Below are 18,945 nucleotides of genomic sequence, written 5' to 3'. Positions count from 1 at the left end.
TAAGAAACACTTGCCAATCTTAAAGTTAGGGAAATATGTGGTGTTTATTCAAAAAGAAAAGCAACAATGACATAACTGAATACGGCAATTATATCTCTGACTGCAGTGATTGCATCACAGAAAGTTTATTATGCTGATTCATAATGTTGATGATTCTCTTGTCATTCACAAAGCTGACAACACATGTTGACTTTAGAACTATGTCAGCTAGTTTTTCCAGACATATTGTTATTGGAGCATTGCAACTTACATGTGTTTCTGGATTATATATCTGATCCTCTCACAGACATACTTCTGATGTGTTGAACATACATACAGGAAAATGGAATGAGACAAATATTGACAACTGGATACAATACAGAATGTAATTCTGGAGTGTGGCATGTTTGCACTGTAAAATTGTGAACTTACACAATGATTTCCAGAAGCACTATAGTATACAAATATTGTTTCTTTCCTCTCAGTCCTTTCAGTTCACTGAAGGTCCTTTCAGTTCACTTAATCCAAAACAAGTAGAATTCTACATTCTCAGTTGATGGTTAAAACATCACTCTGCATCTCATGACTGTGCTGTGTTTGTAGATCACTGAGTTTCTTTTTGAGAATTGACAATCCCGTCAACACAATGTTCTCCGGTCTCAGTGCTCCACATGATTCCACATTCAGGAAGAACTTGTTGGGTTTCCCCATTGAATCGAATTTGGCTTGATCTGTGGAGATATGAAAACAAAACAATTAGAACTTTTTGGAATACTACTTCTCCTGCTGTTTTGAATTCTGCTGAGGAAAACCCAAGTAGTTTTTCTGCAGGTTTCATCATTTTGCTACACAACTGCATTGCACAATTAATTTCACATTTGTACTTGGAATGTCAGTTTATTGATTTTGCCAATCTTTGAAATATGTGAAATATTAACCAAACCATGTTTTGCAGTTCACAATCTTCAAAATAGTATCAGCTTCCCAGTAGTTATTAATCCCAGCATTAATGGCATTATCAAATGAAAATAAAGGACCCTACTTCTGTGAGTTGTTTCTATGTTGGACTTACATGTAGCTGAATATGATTTCTGGATTAGAACTCAACTGTGAAAATTCACACGTTTGCTCAAAGATGATTTTTTACCGACAGCAAAACTTACACTGATCTTCATCTAGTTCGCTGTATTCACTCTTTGGCCATTCCTCAGGTTTTGGATAGACTGTGTGTCGGAATGCATTGTCTGGATCATATTCAAATGCCACACCAGCCGTTGGATTCCACTTGGCATGCTCCTTTGCAAAGCCTTTTCTTGCAAATGCTTTAAGTTTCAACTCCTGTCCTTTACGCAATTTCACAATGAGGATGTCTTGAAATGAGGGAAAAAAAACAAGAAAATAAGACAATTTGAAACTATCACAGAGAATAGATTAACAATCACTAATGAAAAATGAATTTTACTTCGTATGTAGAGTAAAAAATAAGGCAGGAAATTTCTGGTTTATTTGCATAAACAATGCTGATCAACAAACAATTTGATCATATTCCATGTGTTCACAAAGTGACCAACCAAATTTCACACTCACCATCATTGTCACCATAATCACTAGCCTCATCATCTCTATGTCTTGATGTCACCTGTGAGAGATGGAAATATATTCATGGGGCGTTTTGATTTCCATTTCTTGACACAAATATGTGGTTATGATTCATCTTTAACCCTTTTCCTGCCGAGCGCCCCTGTCCGTTATCCTGCCAAGTCGGTCAAAACCGGCCCCCTTTTCCGTGTCTACAGAAGATAGGCTCTCCTGCACGCTTTCCTGCCAGGCATTTGGCGGGAAAATACCGCATTTTCGGGGTACGATTACCGACCATATACGTGTTAGACTTCAAAATTTTTGCATGCCCGTATAGAGGGGCAACGCTGATGAGGTTGTGTCCAGAAAATGACGAGGTCACGGGCGTTGTTTGCCCCGGGGGACGTGCACTTTTATGCCCTTTTCTAGCTTACTTTCGCGGAAGTAAAGCTCGTTCGCCGGCACGCACGGCCACACCGGGGAAACGTCACCTCTCTCGTGGGTTAGTAGAAGACCCAGGGGTTAGTGCTATGGGTGCGGGAGCACCCTCAAACCTGTCCTGTTTCCCCTGGGTTGTGTCACTTGGCCACGTACTTTGAACGACTTGGAAGAGTCGCACATTGCAGTCTGCTTTGACGTAGTGTCAACGACATAGTTCCGCCATTGAAGGAAGGCGTGTACGTAGTTTGGCCAGTTCAGTGAACACTTAGCTCGTTAGTGTTACCGTTTCCTAACACGTTAGTTGTGCAGTTGTTACTAAGGTGCAGTTTTGTACCACCTTAGCTCTGGACAGTGCAACTGCTCTATGCACTAACCCCAACGACAGATGGTTGGTACAACGTCTACGTCGCACGAGCACAGCCTCCGTTGGGCTGTGCCCCTCCCACGTGATACAACGCACGTTCATCCATTACTATAGCGTCCTTACGGATCTGCCAAAAACGAAAGTGGGGTAAAACAAAACAAACGAAAATATGCGATCCATAGATAGTATTTTATTCGGGAATAATTTACATTATGCCGAACAATAAATCTCGGAGTCTGTCTCGACGTCCGAGTGCATGTCCGTGTTTCAAAAATTACAATCGGGGTGGCAGATCCGTGTTTCAAAATTATAATAGGGGGAATTGTACAAAATAATCCGTCTAAACAAACAAAACAAAACGAAAATATGCGATCCATAGATAGTATTTTATTCGGGAATAATTTACATTATGCCGAATAATAAATCTCAGAGTCTGTCTCGACGTCCGAGTGCATGGTCCGTGTTACAAAGATTACAATCGGGGGATTGTACAAAATAATCCGTGTTTCAATTACAATCAGCGGGATCGTAAAGCACAAACAAACGGCACAACCGTGCTCAAAATGTGATCATGGTCCGTGTTCAGAATACAGTCAAGCCACTGTTAGGCGAAGCTGTCCCCTGTCCGTTATTTACGTCGGGTTCTCTTGCTGATGGGTGTCGTCGGGGCTGTGTGAGTAGAGGTCTGCACGCCAATGCTCCTCTTACCTCGTAGCATCATGCGATGATGAAAAGCCGCAAAACACTCGCCCTCGTGAAGATGAACCCCGCACAGACTACATCCTTTGGACGTCTCAGACAGTCGTCCGCTCGCAGTGGTCTTACCCTCTCTGCTACATACTTTACAGCATTTCTGCCGCCCCTCCAAACGGCTGACAACGTGCATCGGCTGATTTTGTGGATTGATGTACGAGGCAAGAGAAACAGTGGCCTCGACCTCTCTCACACTGGGCTGCGATCGCCCACAATAACCGCCAATGAGTTGTTTCCCGACACGCAGATGAAACATCTTATGGGTCAGCTTACTATCAGGGTGTACATGCTTGAAGCATATATATGCATTTACCAGGGCAACATCAATCAGGTAACATGCCAGATATGTCCACCATCTGTGGTTCTTGCGCCCAGTGTGAAAGTACTTGCGCTTCTGGTTGGCTCGGTCGACGCCTCCCATGTACCGGCGATAATTATACAGCGACAGAGGCACTTGTCGCCGCTCGTCTCCCTCCCCCACTGGCACGCACTCCAAGGGTGGATAGACCGTATTCAAGATCAGCACCTGAGCGTTACTATCCTGATAAGCAGTGATGTTAAGACGAGAGTCCGTTCTGGTCGTGGCTTTCATATCCCCAACAGACAGAGGAAGGCGCTTCCTCTTACCCGGCGGAATTAATTGAGGGGGCATGGTGCGACGATTACGGCGGTTGAAACTCCCGACCATGTAGATCCCGGTCTCCATCAGCTCTCTAGCAGTAACGACCGTGCTAAACAGGCTATCACAGAATAGGCTGTGATTATATCCACAGAATGGCTGGACCAGCTCCATCGTAATTCTTTTCACCACACCTCGCTCCTGCCGTCTCCCATCAGTCCGATCCCGATATTTCACACCTAGGTACGGTGCAAAGTTAGCTATGTATGCAGTGGTGGAGTCGCACAGCTGCCATATCTTGAAACCGTCTCGATCAGGCTTATGCGGTAATCTCTGCTTAAATTTAGAACGGCCCTTAAATCGCACCATGCCCTCGTCGATGGAGATCTCTCTACCCATCTTATAATTATTTACGCACCGGTCAACTATGGGCTCCATCCATGGATTGATTTTATACAGGGGATCCTCCTGACACCGACGTCGGCGGCGTGCCTCATCAGGATCACGACGTGGATCGTTCTCTGGGTCTGCCAGATGAAAGTATCGCATAAGCTGCTGAAAGCGACTGCGGGTAATCACAGTAGAAATACCCTGGTTTCTCAGAAAGGGATCGCTAGACCAATAATCCTCCACTGATGATTTACGGTCGATACCCATACAGACTAAGACGCCAATGAACGCCTGCACCTCTCGGTAGTCAGCGTTACGCCAGTATTTATCTATTTTCCTAGCGATATGTCGCTGGTGGAATTTGGCGTATTTATTAGTCTCGTCCTTGGCCAATCTGATCAGTGTAGCTGGAATAAACTTAAAAAAGTAATCGAGCTCACGGGCGTGGCTGGGCAAGGTGAAAGTCGGTCCTCTCTCATGGTCAAAATCGGTCTCCTCAAATATATTAGCATCGGTAGTCTCCGACATACGCCAGACAGGAGGTGTGTCGTCCTCCGCCAACACAGCAGCAACGTCATCATCGTCGTCAGAGCTTGCCTCACCTACGTACTGCCTGTCATAAAAGTCATCGTCCTCTGCCGCATCCTCGTCAACCTCCGAGTCGGACTCAGCGGTGATATCACCGTCGTCTGGGCGTCTGGGCCTGAACTCGCCCGTAGTAGCATCAAGGATCATATCTGGCTCAAAATCAGGTGGGCTATCCTGATAACGAACCCTCCGCACTATCTTTTTCGGCGGGGACATCGCAGCACACGAAACTATGGCAGGAGCGGGCTCGGCAGCCTCTGCTGATGACGAGGACTCAAGCTCTTTCGCACTGGGCACAGGAACCTCTCCTGACGCAGGATGAGGGCTCATAGTAGCAACAGGTGGTGTCTCTCCCGGAGCAGCCGGGGGAGAACCAATGGCATCAGCCGTCTCATTACTCACTGTCTCACTAGCAGCAGCAGACGTAGTCTGTGCAGGTGAAGTATCTCCCACAAGAGCAGATGTAGTCTCTGCAGGTGAAGTAGTCTCTCCCGGAGCAGCCAGGTGAGAACCACTGGCAACCGGTGACCCGTCATCATCCTCATCGGCAGAACGATCGGTCTTACGTTTACGCTTACCACTGGGTTTTTCAGCCGGAGATGGCTTCGCCTTACGGGAGCGTTTCTTGCCCGACTTCTTAGAACGTTTACTAGGGACATCACAACGATCGCTACCACTACCGCCCGGAGACTCTGCATCTTTGAGCTTCAGTCGTCTGCTCGCCTTCAGAAAACTTTTGCGGTCCGTCAAGCTCATGTCTGGAACAGTGTCGACAGACTAGCAGGTCCCTCCCTTTTAAAGCCACAGGGAAACAAAGCCCTGGACATGATTGGACGCAGGGGTGTTAATATATGCATCCACCTGTTATTATAATGGACCTACAGCAATCAGTCCACAACCGGCGCTGACATTCCTACCCGTCATGTAAATTGCCTGTCCGCACCATTTGATATGCTAATAATATTCATTTGCGATGCAAATCAATCGAGCACTTAGCATAACATAGTCAATGTCATTAGCATCTCAACTTGACATTCCGTCCAGCTGGGTACGTGGCATGCGCACCTGCCACCCAAGGACGTTGCCCCAAGCCCATGTTTAGTACGGGTGGGAAACCCGTATCTTTAACCTCATGTCCCTTCTAAGTACGCCTGCGCAGGGCGTATTGTCATCCAAGTCGGTGACAAGCCAACCCGACAGATTGCCCATTAAGCAGTAATGGACTGGCCGTCTCGTTCTTGTACGGCAACGAACAGTGCTTCAGCGGCTTGTTTAGGTCATAACCGTCGCCTGCCGAGCGGCTTACCCAACTAAGGCGGTCAAAGATGAAGGATGCCAAAATTGTCAACGGCTGTCTCGGCCTCGTCCGTTGGGCAAACATGGCTCCTTCAAATAACGTGGCCAGCACGTCTACGTCATCAGCGGTGATGACGACCCGTCATTGACGCCCGAGTGCGTAAAACTCGGAATATACCGACAGGTCCCTCTACCTGAGTCGGTCATACTACGGTATAAACCAAACACAGGTCTGCCAACTCCCGTTAGACTCGGCCGTTAGCCGAACTTCACAGGGACAACATAGGCGTAACAAGTCGGTGAACAACGGTTCACGCACCTAACCGCAGCCGCCAAGTCGGTGAACAATGGTATCAAATTTTGAGGCCATGTTCCTGAATGGCAAGGCTGAGGCGGTGTGTTTCGTTGCACGGCTTGAACGTCTAGAGCCAAGTGCAGCCGACAACGTCCGACATCTGAGTGGGTAGTCTTTTCGAGAAGGTAACAAGTCGGTTAAAAGCGGTGGTTACCCTTCACAAATGTCGCTCAAGTCCGTTCGGATCAGTTCCATGTCAGGGACTAATCAAGCCGAGTCCGTCAAATCCGTCCGCACTTCCCGTCAATCAGGACCAAGTCCGTGATTTTCGTCTCGCACCATTGGCAAAAAATTGCACCGCCAGCTGAGGCGGTCTTAGGCGGTTGCCTTCGAGAAAGCCGAGTCCGTCAAATCCGTCCGCACTTCCCGTCAATCAGGACCAAGTCCGTGATTTTCGTCTCGCACCATTGGCAAAAAATTGCACCGCCAGCTGAGGCGGTCTTAGGCGGTTGCCTTACAGATTAGCGTTGCCGAGACGGTCAATTTCGGCCGCAATCTATGTAGTGCCTCAGAGCCAAGTTACCCCAAACTCCGCTAGAATACGTCAACGTGCTAACCTGCCAAGTACGCTACTCGTCCCCCAAAAAAAAACCAGTCCCCCACCGGGGTGGGGGACTGGCTGGGTAGCTTCCGCACCTTTCCCTGTCGTTGGACTCTCTGTGAACCCATTTCGAGAGCAAACGCCGTTCCTCGCCCAAAACCTGTCCTCGAACGACCCCTAGCGCGAGCAAGGGTTTGCTACACGTAGTTCCGTCGACTAGGCAGGAAAGGGGTACCAAAAAGTAGCCCGATTTCCACCGCCTTGGCAGGATAACGGCCGTGGCTGCTCAGATTCTAGCTACACCGAATTTTCAAGCGGATTTTCACCGACTTGGCAGGAAAAGGGTTAAAATAGTGCTGGAGAATTCAGTTACACCCACCTACCTTAAAACGATGTACTCAGTCTACACATTAAGAACACAACTCTCATGCAATGCAAATCACAAAGTTCTGTTTCTGTTAATCTAGTAGATGTGAAGCCTTTCTGGTAAGATTACGCTCAAAACAAACTTTCACGGGATTTTGAAGGAAATATGCAACATATCAATTAGACAAGTATATTTGTCTGAAAAGGGTGTATCATGTCAAAACATTTCTCTTTGTGCGATTTGACAAGATTTAGATTAAATGTTTCTCTAAATTTGACCTAATGAATTACGATTCACTTTTGTGCAGCAACATTATGTTGATATGTTGATACTTAGACTTTTATCAGACCAACTGTTAAGTACTTCATGATTCACAAGACTTCACCACTTATCCTAGTAGCTGTAAGGAACAGGCACGGTGACTAGGCCTTGAGTCAGACAACCAAGAGTCTGGCTTAGCACATATGAAGAGGTTTAAAAGTCAGAGAAGTATAGGTAACTTGACTTACTGGTACAACCCTGGGATTAATGGACATCAAGTCTCTGCTAGTAACGTGTCTGGTTTGATCATCTGTACATTTCACATCCAAAGTGAACTCCACGGAACAATCTGGACAAAACTCATCACAAGTACAATCCTACATGTTGATAGAACAGAAAAACACTGACTGAGCTCTACTAAGATGATGCAACTTGTATGCATTTACATCTCAAATGGATTACTCTAATCTAACATGGCATCTTTCTCTTGGAAATATCAAAGTCTTCTAGAAATACGCTCTGCTGCATCTCTTGCCTAGAACACGTTGTATAAGAGAAGTTGATTACTGGTACTCAATGCAAACAGGAATCACTAAATACAAAACAGTTTGTATAAGAGAAGTTGATTACTGGTACTCAATGCAAACAGGAATCACTAAATACAAAACAGTTTGTATAAGAGAAGTTGATTACTGGTACTCAATGCAAACAGGAATCACTAAATACAAAACAGTTTGTATAAGAGAAGTTGATTACTGGTACTCAATGTAAACAGGAATCACTAATACAAAACAGTTTGTATAAGAGAAGTTGATTACTGGTACTCAATGCAAACAGGAATCACTAAATACAAAACAGTTTGTATAAGAGAAGTTGATTACTGGTACTCAATGTAAACAGGAATCACTAAATACAAAACAGTTTGTATAAGAGAAGTTGATTACTGGTACTCAATGCAAACAGGAATCACTAAATACAAAACAGTTTGTATAAGAGAAGTTGATTACTGGTACTCAATGCAAACAGGAATCACTAAATACAAAACAGTTTGTATAAGAGAAGTTGATTACTGGTACTCAATGTAAACAGGAATCACTAAATACAAAACAGTTTGTATAAGAGAAGTTGATTACTGGTACTCAATGCAAACAGGAATCACTAAATACAAAACAGTTTGTATAAGAGAAGTTGATTACTGGTACTCAATGTAAACAGGAATCACTAAATACAAAACAGTTTGTATAAGAGAAGTTGATTACTGGTACTCAATGCAAACAGGAATCACTAAATACAAAACAGTTTGTATAAGAGAAGTTGATTACTGGTACTCAATGCAAACAGGAATCACTAAATACAAAACAGTTTGTATAAGAGAAGTTGATTACTGGTACTCAATGCAAACAGGAATCACTAAATACAAAACAGTTTGTATAAGAGAAGTTGATTACTGGTACTCAATGTAAACAGGAATCACTAAATACAAAACAGTTTGTATAAGAGAAGTTGATTACTGGTACTCAATGCAAACAGGAATCACTAAATACAAAACAGTTTGTATAAGAGAAGTTGATTACTGGTACTCAATGCAAACAGGAATCACTAAATACAAAACAGTTTGTATAAGAGAAGTTGATTACTGGTACTCAATGCAAACAGGAATCACTAAATACAAAACAGTTTGTATAAGAGAAGTTGATTACTGGTACTCAATGCAAACAGGAATCACTAAATACAAAACAGTTTTGTATAAGAGAAGTTGATTACTGGTACTCAATGTAAACAGGAATCACTAAATACAAAACAGTTTGTATAAGAGAAGTTGATTACTGGTACTCAATGCAAACAGGAATCACTAAATACAAAACAGTTTGTATAAGAGAAGTTGATTACTGGTACTCAATGTAAACAGGAATCACTAAATACAAAACAGTTTGTATAAGAGAAGTTGATTACTGGTACTCAATGCAAACAGGAATCACTAAATACAAAGGAAGCTAGTGACTACCATTTGAACTTTGAACTAGAAACGACTACTTACTCTTGAATATTGCATTCTGTCCACAATATCATCACTTGTCATAGGAATGAGCCCTGTGGAGCAAATAAAACCATAAATTACAGGACACTGAAACAATTCCCTTATATCTATCTGTACACTCGTATGGGGGTTCGGAAGGTGGGGATATTGTTCAACAAATAAATTCAAAGGCAGTAATCCTAAACATTTCTGCTTTTGACCTTCTGCCGGTGACATGTCGACATCTTAGAAATATTACTTTTATCAGAGATTCACTATCATCTAAGAATTGCTGCCACAGTTTGTGAAGGGACCATGCCTAGGTTGATGTATGATAACAGCTTGATTCAAGGTTATGGTTCAAACCATGCTATGTTGGAAGTACTAGTAATCCCATTCCTCAGGTTGCATTTGATTTGACCCTCGTCCATCCATCATTGGTTTATACAAATTCTTATATTTCAAATATTACACTTATCATAATTCTCTGATACTTGAACCTTTTGAGCCGATTAGGGCACAGACAGGTACAATGAGATTCAGCTTGGCATAGGTCACAGATACAAATTGTAGTCTGAACACTTATTGATGCAGCTTCTTTGATATATTGTGCTTACCTACGCGATGTGATATGAACTGATCATGTAACACTGAGGAATTGGCTTCTACTTGTATCCAATCTATGGCAAGTGTAGGCACCTCTGCAATGAACACCCTTCGCAATGCATTGGCCACACTGAAATAACAGGGAAACATGGTTGGATCGTTTGTTGTGACATAGTCAGATTGAAATTCAATGCCTGTGAAATGTTATCACTTTTCCCTAGCACTGTATATAACTATACTGGTTCAATTTTGAAATTTGAAATACACATCCATATTTGCACTGGGAAGATACTTGTCCGTCAGATACTTGTCCAAGCTGACACGAAAGATTATGATGAGTATTCGATATGGAAAGTGGGAAACACTGTTATGGTGATGGAGATGCGTTGGAATTTCTTCTTTCTGGTTGATATCACAGGCCCTGAACTCACTTTTACATGAGGCTCTGTCATTCATTTTTAATCACATATCCTTCACCAACAGTGAGTCTACCAAGTGGACAGGGTCAAATGATTTCCCTAACACAGAAAAAACAAGTCATCGTTGATGACACAGTCCCCACTTGTTAATGGGTACTTTGATTACAGGTACTCAGAGAGGATAGAGTCCTCTTCATTAGGTCTGTGATAAAATACTTTTGAATAAATTCGCTTGAGACATGTCTGAGCTGTAGTTCAGGACATGAAAGAATCGTAATACAATGGCCACATGGCGGCCTTATTGGATCGTATCACAGAACAAATCTATGTGCATATGTATGACAGACATCCAGCTCTATGGGTTTGCTCAGAATTAGATATATGCATAATTAATGAGGTACAGTATGAAGCATCATCAGGTCTCCCATCATACCATATATGAAGGGTGTAGCACTTGTGGTTACTGAGTTATGGACAAATATGTATATTTGAGGTCAAAGGTCACCAAGGTCACATGACATTTTGTCAAAAAATTGTAGTGCTAAATTATCCCTATATACCAAAAATCAGACCTCTAGCTCTATTGGCTCGCTCAAAATTAGACATGCGCATAATTGATGAGGTACAATATGTGGCGTCATAAGGTGTCCCATCATACCATATATGAAGGGTGTACCACTTGTGCTTACTGAGTTATGGACAAATATGTATATTTGAGGTCAAAGGTCACCGAGGTCACATGACATTTTGTCAAAAAGATTGTAGTGCTAAGTTATCCCTATATACCAAAAATCAGACCTCTAGCTCTATTGGCTCGCTCAAAATTAGATATGCGCATAATTGATGAGGTACAATATGTGGCGTCATAAGCTGTCCCATCATACCATATATGAAGGGTGTACCACTTGTGGTTCCTGAGTTATGGACAAATATGTATATTTGAGGTCAAAGGTCACCGAGGTCACGTGACATTTTGTCAAAAAAATTGTAGTGCTAAGTTATCCCTATATACCAAAAATCAGACCTCTAGCTCTATTTGCTTGCTCAAAGTTAGATGTGCACATAATTAATGAGGTACAATATGTGGCGTCATAAGGTGTCCCATCATACCAAATATGAAGGGTGTAGCACTTGTCGTTACTGAGTTATGCACAAATATGTATATTTGAGGTCAAAGGTCACCGAGGTCACGTGACATTTTGTCAAAAAAATTTTATTGCTAAGTTATCCATATATACAAAAAATCAGACCTCTAGCTCTATTGGCTCACTCAAAATTAGATATGCACATAATTAATGAGGTACAATATGTGGTGTCATAGGGTGTCCCATCATACCATATATGAAAGGTTTAGGACTTGTGGTTACTGAGTTATGGACAAATATGTATATTCGAGGTCAAAGGTCACCAAGGTCACGTGACATTTTGTCAAAGTGTCTGAGATATCTGCGTGAACGGATGGACTCATGGATGGACTCACGGACGGACATGACCCAATCTAAAAGCCCCCTTGACTTTATCTTTGGGACTAAAAACTGTGTAACTGCATCCTTTTTGCAATATGAATATGATGAGAAACTAAATTTTTATTTTTCTTGGCCTTATACATGGGAGTCTATGGACTGCCTTATACATGGGAGTCTATGGACTGCCTTATACATGGGAGTCTATGGACTGCCTTATACATGGGAGTCTATGGACTGCCTATACATGGGAGTCTATGGACTGCCTTATACAGGGGAGTCTATGGACTGCCTTATACATGGGAGTCTATGGACTGCCTTATACACGTATGGGAGTCTAATATGGAGGTGAAAACTAAAAAGTCCTCTAACACGGCCAAATTTGATCGCATTGTGAAACAAATCGATGTGCATCTGTATGAGGTAGGGTACTATCCTTGTACCAAGTTTGAACGAAATCGCTCCAGGCGTCTCTGAGATATCTGCGTGAACGGACGGACGCACGGACGGACGCACACACGCACGCACGGACGCACGCACGGACATGACCAAACCTATAAGTCCCCCCGGACGGTGTCCGTGGGGACTAATATTCTAGTAGTTTGGGATAGTCTCAACTGGATCTTGGTCTGTGAAAGTATGATACATCTGATTGTGTTTCCATGGATGCATTGGCAACTTGGTCAATTATGACTAGCGTGACCGGACAAGAGGCCCTCCTATTCCTTAACCCTTTTCCTGTCAGACAGTATCACTTCCCCATCAGCCAAGTCAGTAAATAGCGGGTCAGTCACAATCAGGGTGCGCTAGAGTGTGTCACTTAGGTCAAAATTTCAAGTTCATGATAACTGTCCAGTTAAATAATATGTTGAAAGGTTATGGTATGGGGCATATCTTCCTAAAATTTGGTGAAGTAAACGTATAGTTTTACCACAGTGCACGTTGTTTTATATGGTCGACACAGTGTCACGGACGCTACAGAAATGTTGTACATGAAACACAAATGTCATAATAAAATTTTAAACAATGATTTGTTAATGCTTTCTTATGTTATTACAATATAAAAGATGCATATTGGCATTAAAATAAGCTATACTTGGTATGATTTACTTAATTTTTCCATGAATAAGCACAACCTCAAGTTTAGTGAGAAATACAACAATATTGATCATATTTTTAAATAGGACTTTCAACTTCTCTATGTCCTTCCGCTGGTATGCTGTATTTAAAAGTTTTATTGTCATGAATTAACCATGCTATAGCAACAATATTAATACCATTCAGTGTAATCAAATGAACTTCTTTCTAAATTATTTTCTGTTTAGTATGACACGTAATTTTGTCACGGACGCTACCAAAATCAAACTTGAAAGTTAGGTCAATTTGAAATATAAAAAGCAATCAACAATCTGGTTTTTCTTTCTCTTTTCTCCAAAACCTTTCTCTATCAAACATTTAAATTGTGAAAATTGTGTCAAAACATTGACAATTTCTTTAAATTGAACAAGAAAGCTATAGCAACTACTGCAAAAATCAGTTGGAGTATGTGAAAAATGTCTATACCAGTAATAAACTTTCAATACGTCAAAAAACACAGAAGTTAACATTGCTTGTGCCTTACTTAAAGTGTAAAACCAAGATAAAACTAGACACCTAGATCAGGCTAGAGGGACAGGTTGTTAAACTTTGACCTGTGGTCCCACAATAAAATTTGCTACAATGTATCTGACACACCACCCCAGAAATCCAAATGGCTTGCAGCTGTTCTAACACCTGTCAGGATGGGGCGCACACACACCTAGGTGAGGCTGGAGATCAGAGACGTAGTCTGCCAACCTTTGACCTCTGTTCTATAATATATCTGTACTCTCTGACGAGCGTAAAGTTGGCGTCATACTCATCCTCATCCTCAGCCTCAGAGGTCACGCGAAAATGAGGATGAGGATGACGCTACAGTGTCAGCTCCACCGGCGTCAGATCTGATTATTCCCGAATGCGTCTGATGGAATGATAAGTGTAAAAACGACTTTAAAAATGTGCTCCAAGTTTCATATCACTGTAAATGTTAATTAAAACACAGTGGGATTTGCATTTCATAATATTTAGTTACCTCTCCTCTCAATATCCGTTTCTCACGTTGTAGTTATAACGCAACATTCTTAGCCCTTAATTTCCTTAAAGTTCAAAGGTTTTATGTTTAATATATTGACTTTTCAGGCCTCAAGTCATAGTTATACAAGTTAATTGTTTTATATGTCCTTTGAATAATTAGGGCTTTCCCATCACCTCTCGTGGTGGCAATTTTTATACATTTCGGACCATGTATACCTTTTTTGCACCAATTTTTGGAAAATCTTAACCAAAAAACATATCCGCGGATCCATGGACTGAAAATTACAAACATTTCCAAAAAACTAGTCCATATGAATTTCTAACGATAAAATATTACCTGCGAACCAGTTTTAGGATTCAAAAGAAAGTTGAGAAAGAATGGAGTTGTTATTTTCTTAAGTTATGGGCAAATTTTATCATTTATCCATCATCGGGTAGCGTAACCTCCGCAATCTTTGGATAGACGCTGAAGCTGATGCTGAGTAGCGTCATTTTAGCGTCAGCTAGCAAGGTCACCTGAGGATGAGGATGAGGATGACGCCAACTTTACGTTTGTACTCTCTGCCTTGTTCATAATATGTGAAAGTGGTGGAGACAGAGTTGACACAAATGTCATTTCTTACCCCCTTGATTTTTTAAAATTCAAAATGTGATAACAAAACAATAAAATGTGATGGTTATTTCACATTTAGATTGGCTTATAATCTGAAAAACAATGTTTGCATTTTATTGTAGCATCCGTGACATAATGAATTGAAATGGAATACACAATAATAAATGCATATACAGCACAGAATTCATTGTTCTTTTCACTAGAATTCTAATAACATATTCAATATAATTACTGCATTCTTAAAAAACACCAATCTAACTGTTACAGTTGAGGCTCAACATAACTTTTTGAGTGTTTTATTACACTATTATCAATTTTGTGCAAATTTAAAATTTTATGCCTTGAAGACATTTTGTAACCCAACTCCATGTATGTACACACAATACACACTAGTATTTATATTTTCAGTGGATTAACTGCTTTAAAATGTTTTAAATAGTTATTAATTATCAATAATGTAGTAAACACCGTCACGGACGCTACACCGTCACGGATGCTACATTTCCATATTTTAGGAATATTAATAGTTAATGCAAGGGACAGTAATTATGTAATTTGTTTATTTAAGGTAGGCACCTATTGACACTTAGGCCTGTGACATCAGATCTTTTATAACTCCTGTTGTCCTTAAGATATGAGTGTGTCACGGACGCTACAAGAAATTCCGACCACATCGATCTCCATTTTCATTTATTCATAAAACAATACGATATGCAATTTTATTTAATGTTGGTGTATAAAATGCTTGCCATGGATGTTGAGGTTGGAATTAAATTCAATATTACAATATTTTACCCATTTTTCTACATATAAACTAAAGGTATATGTACTTATGGTCACAAACACAAAAAACATAACGATGTTACAGTTTTGGTAAAAATACCACAGTTTCTGTTCCGATGCACATAATCACATGAAATAACTTGTGAAAGAAAGATTAGGTATTCTGCAATAACATATGTAAGCTAAAAATTCCACAATTTTAACACTGTGTTCCAAAAAACATTTTGAAATTAAGTACATTTTGAAGTGAAACAGCATAACGCTACTTTTTACAGTTTTTAAAGGCATTTTTGTGGATGTACAACCAAACCTGCACAATATATGCAATATTTCTTTATGTGACCAAGTTAGATACAACTATTACTATTTATTAGAAACAAGTAAGCAATATAATATCAGTCTGAAAAGCAGATATATGTCCATAACAAATGAAAATCATCTAGCGCACCCTGATTGTGACTGACCCGTAGTGGTATTGAGCCAAAACATGACGTATTTTCACCCACTTGGCTTGGTCTGTTATAGAATCTTAAGTCCAATCAAATCAAGTTTACAGTATTTATGTTTTCAACAGCTTTCAAATGTACAGTATCATGGTAAAATACACCATATGGAATATGTTGTGTTTCATTAATTTTAACCATCTTGACCTGGTGGTGAAATATGGACTTGGCAGGAAAAGGGTTAACAGTGTCGTGACACGACAACTCTGAAAGTAAATGCTCGAAATCGAAGGCTTAAAGTGGGGCTCAGGTAGTGATAAGTTGTACAAATTCACCTTAAGTATGCAACAGTTGTGCATATTTATGTCTGTGAACAAGGTAATGGCAACAAAGTCTTGAAGTTTACGAACACACTTTGTGAACAAAAGTCAGAGGGGACTCCATCTTGGAAGTGAACGGAAATAGTTGCATTTCAAAGTGAATGTTGTGAAGACTAGGAAGTCAAGATGAATGCAAAAATTTCCCAAAAACTGTTTTTTCTTCCGATAAACTGCTCAAGAAATTTTTACTTTGAAACATGTATGACTTTTGGCATCGTTTTCCAAGAACGGAAGGAATGGCCATGTGGGCAAATTGTACCTTAGACATTTTTCTAACGGTTCTCTGCTCTAAACAGGCTCAGCTATGCAGTGCAAATTAGTGCCCACGATTTTCCCAAAGCAGGCAGTAAAGTTTGCAATAGTGCCGTTCTTGAACAACGTGCTTTTTCACCCATGTGCACCTGTCATTGACCGGAAACAATGGCTTGTATCCATGACACTGGAAACACAAAGGTCAGCGTGAGGACAATCTTCCATTTTCTTTCACTGGACTTATCTACCTATATAATATTTTCAGAGAAATAATTTGGAAACTGTAAATGCACCTTTCACTGGACTCATTATTTTACAGTTAGTCATCTTTCAGCCATTTTAACCACATTGGGTCCGATTTTTGGTCACACTGTCTCATTATTCCTCATTACAATATTCTCAGGGAAAGAATTTGGAAACTTTGATTTTCCAGAGGCTGCCAAATTGTGATTATGCTAATTAGCCAAAATATTTTTCCAGATTTGGACTTTATACAAACACTTTCAAGAGGTGCCAAGAGATTTTGGCAAAAGATTTCAGTTTTAAAAATTGTCCGGTCACTCTATCATGACCTGCTGTGTGTGCATTTTGAAAGACGGTTAGGTAGCAGTATCTGCGTTCATACCACTGGATAGTGTCTGTCAGTAGGACTATGTCCGACAGGGTAATGCAATAGAGGGTAGAGTTGACTTTTCAGATCCTCAGATTCAGATCCTCAGATCTTCAGATACCTTCAGATTCTCAGATTCAGATCTCAGATCCTATAACTTCAGAGGCAGAATCGGAATTCAAATTTCACAACTTTCAAAGTATGATGTAATATACTGATAAATAAAATATAATTTAGATTTTAGAAGGCTTTAGTAATTATTTTATTTCTATCTTAAATCTTGAACTTAAAAACTTTGATCTCAGAATCAGAATGTCATCAGTTGAAGACAGGATGCGCAATGATTCCACTTGTTATGTGATCACGTGTGTAGGCAATCAGGCAATCACGGCAGAAGGAATGTATGTACGGTGCCCATCTGACAAAATGTTTTGTATCTGACAAAACTTTTTACAACGTTTTGTCAGATAAGCGCCGTACAAACGTACGTCAAGTTAGTGTCAATATACGCCCTCTATAGTCAATACATAGAGATAAACACGACAGCGATTGAACGATAAAGATCGCGACGATCATATAAATGCTGGCTATCGACTGTCCATATTTTACCATCATTCGTAATATTGATGGCGAGGGAATATAAGTAATCAATGTTGGAGGCCAGTGACCGCAGGCTAGATTAGGAATTCGGGGTCAGAAGAAGCAAGTTAGCTAATCTGTAATAGCGTTGATCGCGATTTCGGGTTTGTTACTAAATATAGCTGCACGCGCGCGACTTTCGGACAAATATGCTGAAATTCTGACAAATTTTGTCGTTGTATGCGCAGCTGTTGTTGCAGCTTGTAGTCTCAGTCATCAATTCACACGAATAAGTGTGACGCTAAATAGCCATTCTAACACTCGCAGGTTTTATTTTCGTCATTTATGTGGAAAATGCGGACGAATGTTTATTTATGCATATTAATGAGAGAGAACAGTGACGTCATTTGCGATCAGCGCTATTGTAAGCTCCTGTTTGTTGAAGCTTGCTGAGCAATAGCCCTGCGTACAGGTCTGTGTGTTCCCGGCGTTATACGGAGGCCATAACGCCGGAACACACAGACCTGTACGCAGGGCTAGCTGAGCAAAAACGTTTATGTAGACAATTTTTTCTCTTTCTCATACCTGCCTTGTACACATACTCAAATTATTATTTTAAATGTTGTAATCATACTGTTATTAACAGTGTTAATATGGGTATTGTAAAAGGCTTGTAAATTCGAATCTGCGTCTGAAGTTAGAGGATCTGAATCTGAGGATGTGAAAAGTTAACTCTACCTGCAATAGAGACGTCAAGTCGATGTCTCTATTGCATTAGCCTGCCGGACATAGTCCAGGTACAAAACGCCTGTACTGCTATGATAGCGGAAAATGCATTTCGTCCACCTGCACAAAATAAACTGGTACATGTATGGCTGATGCAAATTGCGATCTCACATCTACCGATTTGAAGAATAAAATTCGGAATTTCCCTACCTCAGGTCTGTGTCTTCAACTGAGAACTTAACATTGTCGTCTGATAGTTCTGTGAGGTGTACTGACGGCTGATTTGCGTACGGCATGATTTAATTTCGACAACTACGTTGATAGAAACAAAACAGTTCAACAACATGTGTCTATGGCTAAACCTCGCAAAGTCTCAGATGTTGAAGCGCCCTCAAAGTACATTACTCTAC

General features: G+C 40.9%; 1 protein-coding gene across 1 annotated transcript; it reads right to left on the bottom strand.

Moving 5' to 3' along the window:
• Positions 1–25: 25 nt before the first annotated feature.
• Positions 26–18,916, bottom strand: LOC139147254 (DNA-directed RNA polymerase II subunit RPB3-like). Its single transcript, XM_070718282.1, has 7 exons — positions 18,746–18,916; positions 10,167–10,285; positions 9,571–9,623; positions 7,781–7,909; positions 1,567–1,618; positions 1,143–1,349; positions 26–710 (listed from the first exon to the last, which is right to left on the bottom strand). The coding sequence occupies exons 1-7, from the start codon at positions 18,829–18,831 to the stop codon at positions 529–531; spliced, it is 828 nt and encodes a 275-aa protein (XP_070574383.1). The 5' UTR covers positions 18,832–18,916; the 3' UTR covers positions 26–528.
• Positions 18,917–18,945: the final 29 nt, after the last annotated feature.

This window comes from Ptychodera flava, chromosome 13, assembly GCF_041260155.1.
Source record: "Ptychodera flava strain L36383 chromosome 13, AS_Pfla_20210202, whole genome shotgun sequence".
NCBI classification, from domain to species: domain Eukaryota; kingdom Metazoa; phylum Hemichordata; class Enteropneusta; family Ptychoderidae; genus Ptychodera; species Ptychodera flava.
Note: the sequence above shows the minus strand (reverse complement) of the source record. Positions and strands in the feature narration are given on the sequence as shown.

Bases quoted from the DNA above. Each gene is read 5' to 3' on its own strand.
- LOC139147254 (XM_070718282.1), bottom strand. From the start codon at position 18,831: ATGCCGTACGCAAATCAGCCGTCAGTACACCTCACAGAACTATCAGAC. The intron at 7,910-9,570 runs GTAAGTAGTCGT...ATCAACATGTAG, and splicing joins ACAGAATGCAATATTCAAGA to GATTGTACTTGTGATGAGTT. The intron at 1,350-1,566 runs GTGAGTGTGAAA...CCTCATTTCAAG, and splicing joins TGATTATGGTGACAATGATG to ACATCCTCATTGTGAAATTG.